General features: G+C 37.6%; 1 protein-coding gene across 1 annotated transcript in view; it reads right to left on the reverse strand.

Moving 5' to 3' along the window:
• Positions 1-7864: 7864 nt before the first annotated feature.
• Positions 7865-10000, reverse strand: part of LOC137988677 (tyrosine kinase receptor Cad96Ca-like) — a 45472-nt gene continuing 43336 nt past the window's right edge. Inside the window, exon 10 of the mRNA XM_068834655.1 lies at positions 7865-9166. Within this exon, the coding sequence (XP_068690756.1) occupies positions 9041-9166 (126 nt within the window). The 3' untranslated portion in view covers positions 7865-9040. The remainder of the gene's footprint in view (positions 9167-10000) is intronic.

Below are 10000 nucleotides of genomic sequence, written 5' to 3' on the forward strand. Positions count from 1 at the left end.
CAGATAAGCGTAGAGAAGTATCCAGTTAATTGTAGTGAGATTGTATTAGAGTAGTCGCTAGCTCGAGTTAAGTTGTCTCCCGTTGTTTACAGTTAAATAAATTGCGTTTCTTGGAAATAGCGAGGTTATTATCTTACTGCAGGTAATTAGTTACCGTAACACAATGCAGTGCTTAATCCTAACGAGCCCTCCGTTGTTGAGGGACTTGGCCTATCTGGCTACAAACCATGGGTGAGTACCTCTCGGTTGTGTCTGTGCTACAAACTTGAATGACTGTGAGTTGAGACAGGTTTTCCGATACAGTGTACAGGAAGAGCAGTGTTCCCACATGCAGGCCGCGCCCTTGGGGGATTCTCGCAAGTAAAATAGAAATGGCATATTAAAAGCCGTGCAAATGCGCCCAATTTCGGCGCACAAGGATGCGACAAGCAAAAGATACTTTTAAAAGTAAGTTAGCGGCTTTTTAATTGTCAAGTGAATACTCCAGCTCTCTGCTTCTTCAACTGGATTAAAACAGTTCATCAAAGTAGTCAAAGCCTTCGCTTTTATTGACTTTTTCCTTCGTCAGTCACACGAGCGTAGCACAGCTCTGACATCTTGACCGCCGTATGGGATCAGGTAGGTATTTTGGGTATCAGATAATTTAGAGTGCTGGCTCATGTTATTCGTCATGGCACATGACAAAACCAATCACAATTTGTCACAACCAATCAAAATTTGTGTGATGTCAAGGCAGTGTGTTCATACATGTACTCCCATCTAAACACTGCTATTGACCAATGAGAGTGCACGTACTATCCTAATTATTTTAAATATATATTCGAAATGGGCTATTTACCCTCTCCTCCCCACTCAATTAATATCTACTGGCCTAACAATCACCTTATTGAGTGCCATCAGCTGAGTTGAGTTCAACAATAACTTGGGGGGAGGGGGAGGGGGAAGGGGCGGTTAAAAAGTTATGAGGTGTTCAGAAAAAAGACCTGTGTACAAGATTGTAGCATTTTACTAAAACTAATGTCATGACTAATTTGAACCCTTTACTAACAAAAGAACAACAATAATCACCCAAAATAGAAAATAAAATACTACTGTAGACATCTTATGCCACTGGATGAGAGTGCAACAAAAGGTTGCACATACTAAAGTACATTAATTACCTAACCTTCCATTTTTGAAAAATAAATACTAACAAAACAGCTATTAATGGATCTGAAGTTTGTCCTAAAAACGTTGACCAACCACGAACAGTTTCAATGTAATAGAGGAAAAAAAGGCACATTAGGTTGCTTTGGACCATACATTGTAAAGTACCGGGCAAAAGTAACTTGACAGTCTCTTTCAAGTATCGATTCTTGACTGTAGCCTTGATCTTTGATTCTCACGAGTATAGAGGATCGAGAATGGAGGAACGACAATCAAGAATCGAGTCGAAAATGAAGTCAAACGAATCGAGAAACTAATGACTTTGTCACTTGACTCAGATTCCTCCATAGACTAATAGCACAAACGCAACTGGGAATACGAATGAAACATAAGTCTGTCGTTTAAGTACTACTGTATACCGTAAGCCTTCTTTACACACGAATTCTGATTCAGTACCAGTTGGTCTGTATTCAAGTCTAACACTGAAAACAGGCTCAATTTTTTTTTTCTGGATACTGTAATTGCTTTGATTTTACATAAACGACACTATTCTCCTGTAAATCTCTTGAAAGAGAAATTGATCCTCGTGCTTATCAGGACAATTTAAGCAATGTTATTGTTCCAGTACCTGAAAGATTCACGGTGTTTCAATGGGAAATGGCCTAAATAACCCATTTCAATGGGATGCCATTAAAGCCACCTAAATTGTTTAGGTACAAACTGTACTGTATCTATAAGAGACAATAATTTTCGCGTATTATTGTCCTGATCAGCGCAAGGATAACGCCTCCCTTTCAGCTAAATGTTCATGCATAACCCACACTGCAATAATTACACATTGTATTTTGTAAATGTCTTATCTCTACATTCTGGTTTCTGTGCTGTATGCTAGTACATACTTACATCAAAGCCTCTTTTCCGTTTCCTTGTAGGAGATGTGTGCTGGACATGGGCTTTTGAACTTCGAAGTACTTTTGATATTCATCCTCTATCGAATGGGCAATTGTTTTAATTCTGTAACTCAGGCTTGCATATAAAACGTTTCTAGATTTCAGTTAATCAATGAAACTTAAGCATATTCTTTTCTAAGAAGCATTAACAAGTGCTACAAAGCCAGGTTTTGTTAATTTTTTACTTGTAACTTTTTATTGGTTTATTCGGTACATCGACTAAAATATGGCCTACATTACTTGGAGCTGGGTGATCATCTAAGAAAACGAATTTCTAAAAAGTTTCTACAAAATGGTAAACGTTTACTGGAAAATACTGAATATGAAAAAAGTCAACTCATACGACCGAGTTTTCTTTGGAAACTGGATATTCTCTTAGATGCATCAGAAATTATACCAAACCTCTTGATCCGAACCTAAAGCTAACAAAGATAAATAAAACGCAACACAGAGTACGCGTTTGTGGTGAATCAGTATCTTCCCTCCGTTTCTATTAGAAACAGAAGTCATTATAACGTTGTAAGATTGAAGGAGGGCTCTTATCAACGACAAGATTGGCCTTGTATATAGGCACGCTACCGCGTAATTTTCGCTATCAACAAAACATATCTCCACTCTCAACAATTTCCTGCAAGAAAATGTTATTTTCCGCACAATTTGCGATGTGGCGCAGAAGTCAGTTGGAGCCAAGTAACTCATATCCAATCAGTGCTGTGTTTTTATTGACTGTGGCCTCATAGTCTTATACAGCTTTCGGAACTTTCTAGCCATGAAAGAATAACTTCCAGCAAACGAATCCCTGTTCCCCATGATGATTACTTAAAAACTATTTTTAGATCGCGCCCGCATTGTGAAGGTTATTTTTATCATGCCAATGAGCCTCCCTATGCTCTATAACCTTGAGTCAACCTTTGCACGTAGCTTTCTATTTTTACTCATGCGCAGCTAAGCGCACGAGTTATAAAATGTCGTGCGATTCTTGTTACTGGGTTGCCAGTATGGCAATCCCAGTCGGAAAGTGGGTGGGATTTGTTCGCAAGTCGATTGGATACTGAACAAGACAGGCGGTGGAATCTTAAAAGCGACGAGTAATGGACTTCGACAACAATCTGTCTCCCGTCGAGCCGAAATCAAAGTGAGCTGTATTTCTAATATTTTACCAAGTGTGCTGTTATGTAAAACACTGAAACCAAATGGAAAATTCTCTGGTAACTTATGGGTTCAACAAAGACAGAGAACGAATGGAACACCTTACGTGGATCTGTGATCAACTCTGCACAGTCTTCAGTAAAAAAAAAATAATTGGAAATGTGACAGCCAAGAATTAATTGAAAGAAAGCTTGTCGTCTATTTTGTACTTAATTATTCAAGGAAAAGGTTATTCATGGGAACGGTTTGATCCTGAAATTTTAGTTTGTTGTAATATTGCGTAAATTTGACAAGATTGAGTTTTTTCTCTTCACGCACGTAATAAAATAGGAAGGGGTTTTTGCCTCTAATAGCAAAATATGTTGTTTGTTTCAAAAAATTTTTCGTTGGAAAAGGTTCATCATGTTTTATAATATGCGAGCTTAACTCGGCAATAGTATGGCACTTTCTTGTCAAAATGAGGTTAGCGTCTTTCTATTGTGCTAACTTTATTAAATATAAATATACATTCTGACTAGTGAGTTTGTTATTCTCGTTAACCAGCAATGGCGTGAAAAGTTATTGCAACGCGAATGGCGTTTTAGTCCATTTTTCAACAATATGCTTTCATTGAGCTAAAGAAGGGAACGTCAATTGGATGAACAAGACAGGCGATGATGATCTGGAATCTTAAAGGCGACGAGTAATGGACTTCGACAGCAATCTTTCGCCCGTCGAGCCGAGGGTTATGTACAACACTAAAACCAAATGGAAAATTATCTGGTAACTTATTGGTTCAACAAAGTCAGGTAAGAAAAAAGATAATTGGAAATGTGACAGTCATGCAAGAATTATTTGAAACAAAGCTTGTCGACTATTTTGTGCATCATTATTCAAGGAGAAGGTTCTTCAGGAATGGGGTTTGAACGTTCCGTACATGGTAATTTGACACGATTGAGTGCACACAATGAAATAAGAAGACGTTTTTGCCTCTAATAGCAACTATGTTGTTTGTTTCAATAAAATGTTTCGCTGGAGAAGGATTCTGTGATATTTTCTGCCTTTGTGAATTTTAATATCATGTTTGTGAATTATAATATCATGTTGTGTATTGAATTTTCGAGCTTAAGGTTGAAATGTGATACGGGAGGATATTTTTAGTATTGCTCTTTAAGTAGGAAGGGTTCACGAAAATAAACAGGTCTGTTGGAGGGGTGCTTGAGTTTCAACAAAATGAACACCAAAATCAGCAAAAAATTGTGACGCCGATGAATAATAAAGTATCTGCTATTTTTACCTGGTGATAGATAACCTTGTCTTGGAGATAAAATTTTTGACTTTGCAGAAACAATAGTCAACCTCAAGAGTTGAGCGATTGTGATCTTTGTTTTGAATTCGCTCATTTATTGTCAAACGTTACAACACTTGAAAACCCGGTATCTTGCCATCATTTGACACAGATGCTTCACTGTTTGGCGAGTAAACATGCCGCGATAACTTAATCACGGCGCCCGCTGAATTCCGGCGATGTCACTTTCGATTTTGCGATTAATTTGTGCAGACAAAAGTACAATAACAAAAATGAACGTAGAAAACACCTCCCAAAATGTTTGTCGCTGATCGTAACTTTTTATATTCTATATTCACGGTTCAAAATTAATGTTGTTTTCATGTCGTAAATATGTTATTCTCGAGCGACCGTCCTGGAAACTTCCTTCTGCTCTTTCTAAAAACTGTGTATCAATATTTATTTACTTTTGCATCAATATTTGTTTTTGCATAAAGCAAGCTAACAAAATCTATACCTTGCTGAGTTTGCATTTGTTACCCTTGTTCAATGCATCTGTTTTACAAAGGGGTATATGTTTTAGGTCACTCATCCAGATACTAACCCCGCCGGACATAATATTAGAAAGCTGTCTGATGCTCAGACGGCACGCTTAAACTTGTGGTGAAAAGAAGTTGTGAGGGAACTTGAAAATTATCAACATGTCAGCCCAGAAGCCAATATTTCTCACTTCCCATTTATTTTCTTCAATCTTTCTGGGTTCAGTACTTTGCTAGTAACCACATCTCTTCTCAGGCTATTTACCTAAGACTTCTACCATGGCACTACAATGATAGACGATACCAAAACAATATCGTGCACTGTTAGAGCTACATATTACGCAAGGACAACTTGAATCTCCTGGAAGACAACACACAGCTCAGTTGACATTATGGAATAATTCGCTCTGTTACTTCACTATCACACGTAAGCAATGCGTGTCTATTTTTTCTAAAGAGGACAGGAATTTCTTCTTTCTGACAAATGATTAATTAATAGGCCGGTAGCCAGGTTTTTAATCTCAGGAAAGGATCTATTTCGTCGTACGAACGTGTGGGGTCTGTGAGCCAAAGGGCCTCTGCTGGTTGACGCATTAAATGGTCTTAATTACCCCCCCAACTTGAAAAAACCCAGTGTACCCTCACGGAGGGTGCAGTTGTTTTTGGTTTCACATTAGTGCATGGAAATTTATGCTTGCATACATTTACAATTATAACTCTAACTTTGGCCAATAGCGAAGTAAAAATTATTCATAGAGCAAGATATCAGGGATATTTATCTTGTAATGTGGTTCCCAGTAAACAACAGCTTAAAACTGCCATTTTGGATATTAAGGGAAGCAGCACAGGCTTTTTGATGCGGATTTCTAGCTGCTGCTTTAGTTGTGTTTTCCAGTGGCATGCAAAGCAAAAGATGAGTAACCATGTTTTTGTATACAATGGTTCTGAAGCAAAAAAATGTACCAAAAGTATTTTCAGATGTAGATTCTGTTATTGATCTCTTTTGTTCTATTATTCAAAGTAAATGTATTTGTTTTGAAACAAAGTATGAGGTTGCATTTCTTAGATGTTTAGGTGAACTATCAAATATAGGAAGGAAACAAATAATAAGAAAGCATAAATCTACTTCAGAAATTGCAGCAACTGGAAGAAAGAGGAGAGAAAAATACAGCCGAATGGACCCAGAGAAAAATAAGAACTTCATTCAAATTGTTTTGAAAAGTATAGGTCGAAAAAAAAACAGACTCTATCAAATAAAGATGAAAAGTACAGGTCAATGAACTCACACGATAAAGAGAAACTTCTCTGAAATAGATTCTTGTGACACATATATATCTTGTTTTGTGGTGTACAATAACGTTATTATTATTATTCTTATTATTATTAGTATTATTATTATTACTATTATTATTATTATTATTATTATTATTTATTATTATTATTATTATTATTATTATCATTATTATTATTAAACTGTCAACAAAAGTACAAATAACCTGCGCATGAGTATAGGCTACTTAGAGCTTCTTGTTAAAACTCACCCTTTAGCAGGAGACACATTTACATCAAGCTTTTACTGATAGGCTTCTGTTTTTATCTGTGGTTACCATGACCACGCCGTCTACTTTCACACCAGCTGACTAAGGTGCCGTCTTGACATAACCACGCAATATGACACGGAATTCAAATAATTTCATCGGGATATAGAGCCAAATATGGGGGTTCGGCTTGTTACCTCATACTCTCCTGCTATCATGGTGTAAGAGGTAGTGACTATTAAATCATAGATATGGGCCCAAAGAAGGAGAGAGAACAACTCTGACTATGCTGAAAATCGAACCCAAGAACTCCGAATTAAATCACGGACTCCTCTCTCTCTTTCCTCCGAGGGGACTCAAAGTGACTCAAAGAAAAAAAAAAAAGCGAGAAGCAGGCGTAAAATAAGGTAGTGGCGACGAGGGAACGGATGCGTCTTTCAGCATTCGCATCTACACACACTTCACGCAGCGGAATTGTGAATAGGCGAGCCTCCGTGGAGGAATGAGGTCTGAACAGGACTGAGCTACAAAGCAATACGGAAACGAGTCGTTGGGAGTTAAGGTGCTATTTCCCAGCAATTTAACATGTACTTGTATTAAGTATTATTCAAGTATGAAATCTTAGTTCCATTTTTCTAACCTTGGTCTCGTTCGTTTTGACGAAATTTGCTTATTTCTGTTCCTAAAATCCAGAGAAACTCGTGGTTTTCCCTCACTGGATCAGTGATATTCGATCAAAACCAAAACAAAAAGTCTGCATAAGAATACGCCAATAGTGTTTATGTCGGAGGCAATAACGTCACCTCATTGTTTCTCAATTGCAATTTCTGCCGTCACCAGTCCTACGTCAGTGTTGTAAGTGAGAAATAAGCCATTTTAGTTTCCTTAGGCCTGTTGCTCTGAGCGATGCTGATTGTCAAGCATTTTAGATGGTAAAGACCTCGCTCTTTCACACAGAGATGATAAAGTAACTCCATAGTGGCTCATTTCATTAAAGTCAGAGGTGTAGGAACCAATCCGCGATCAGGCGCTCTTTCCTTTTTGGAAGGACGAGAAAGGTACGCGCTTTCCCTGAAGAAAAATATGCCTGACAGCAGATTATGTAAGAAGCAGAAAGTTAACTTTGGTTTTTGACAATTTTAATTAAATCTGTTAGAAGCGTTTACACAAGTTTACATAAATTACGACTTTGCTGAAAGCAGTTAGAACTTCAACATGTTAATGGTAATATTGATAATAATAGTAAACAATAATGATAGATAATAGCAAGGCATTTTAAAGTGCAGCAATTGGGGGCTTAAGTAAGGACAATGTCCACTAAAAGACAAGTTAAAAGAAAACTTTGCAAGATGGTAAGTCTTAACCGATTGTTCAATTATCTTCAAATGGTAATCTCACGTCGTTATCAAAGAGACAACGACCTAGAAATGTACCAAAATGTAAAACTCACGTGCAAGGTTGGTTATTTAATACATGTAGTAATACGTGAAGAAGCAGTTAACCTAGCAATCTTTGTGGCGTTCTTAATTGTTGTTGATAGAAGAATCCTCCTTACAAGAAGGGGGGTCTCTCCACTAACTAAAACATTCACTAATTAGCAGGTAGTTTGAGGGGAATATTGAGTTGGTCAGGACAAACACCAGTTAGAAGAAAACTTTGCAAGCTGGTAAGTGTTAAGCGATTGTTCAAGTACCTTCAAGTGGACCTCAAAGTTGATCATGTCACGTCGTTATCACGGCGACAATGACCACGAAATGTACCAAAATGTAAAACTCACGTGCAGGGCCTGCAGAGTCTTCTTTTTGTTCATTAAACTCATTATTAGCTTTTCTTTTAATTTTGTGGCGTCCTCGTCACCGTCGTCGTACTGTCTTAGCTCCTTACTATGGCTGCCATGACTCATCACGAAAATTCACCGGCTGAAGTTGGTCATTTGCAAAACCAAGGATTGGATGTTTTCTGATTTTCATTCTGTAAGCATCAGGGTGACTGATTTTACTTTACTTATTCTAAATTGTATTTACTTGATAAAGCCTACCAGTTTCTTTAACAACGTGACGTAACATCCCGAAACAACAAGAGCCGTATATTCTATTGCTAAAAATTTTTGCAAAATATCTTGGTTTCTATCAATACTAACTGAATAGCGGGATTTATCATTTTAGGAATTCTAAATCTTCAAAGCGTTTTATGCTAAAATGACAAAAGTGATGAAAGAATCACTACGCTTACTGCATATTGTTCAAAAACAACTCCCGCCACTTTTACAACCAACCACAAGAAAGACTGTGACTGTTCGATTCTTCTGGGGGTTGTCATTTGTTGAAATAAAGATTTGACTCTTAATTAAACACTAACGACAACGATGTCAATTTACCTAGTTCCTTGTTACCTTTACTTAATACATTTGCTTTTTTAACTCAATTAAATCGAAAGAGACTGATTGCTTCTTCAGTACTTCAGACTTGACCATTTCTTCTTAGAGCGTGGCTTAGCTGAAGCCGCCGCACACACGTCCTCGACCATTGAGTATTTTGCTCCATCGTACTTCGATTCGTCCAACAGTCCGAGGTACAACTGAAAAATTCACATAAAACAAGAACATCATTTTCTAATCTCTTTTAATTCAATTGCGGTCAACACGACTAGATATTTCCCCCAGGACGGTATTAATAAATAGTTGAAAGAGTCATCATAGGGTCAAGACAACTGTTCAAGTAAGACTTGGCGGAAATAGCTTTTTCTCTTCAGCTCTATAGCTCTTCAATCTACTGACGCTATAGTTCTAGAATGCACTACCTGTAACTACTAAACAAATTACATCCTTGTTTAGATTTCATACAAATATTAAGAGTGTATTAATGACTGATTGCTACATTACTTTTCCTCCTTGATTATTTTTCTCTAATATTTATTATTAGGAAGCAATACTCAACGTAATTAATAATTATGTCTGATGATCGCGTAAGCGTGAGACTCAAGAGTCACAGAAAAAGTTATGTGTTATTGATTAGTTCAATCTTCAGATATACTACGCTCTGCGAACGCTTCGAGCACTCTACCGCAAGGATATATATATATATATAATTTGGGAACAGAAATCAGCACAACTAAGCAATTAAGTGAAAATGTGGCTAAGCGAGGAATTGAACCTGGGTCTCCAGATTACCGGTCGGATGTCTTAACCACTCAGCCACTGAACCAACCACGCTGGGAACACATAATACTGTACAACACATACACAATTTTGGCCTTCAGATGGTCAGGTCCGAGGAGACAATTTCACACTTCTCTGCAATCAGGATCACCTTACTACTCCCCGGTCGATCGGTGATGCACGGCCATATCCCCCTGGAAATTAACTAAGTACAGTAAGGTAGGGCAGGGGATATATCCCCTCCCTACCTTACT

This window comes from Montipora foliosa, unplaced genomic scaffold (genome assembly GCF_036669935.1).
Source record: "Montipora foliosa isolate CH-2021 unplaced genomic scaffold, ASM3666993v2 scaffold_425, whole genome shotgun sequence".
NCBI lineage: Eukaryota > Metazoa > Cnidaria > Anthozoa > Scleractinia > Acroporidae > Montipora > Montipora foliosa.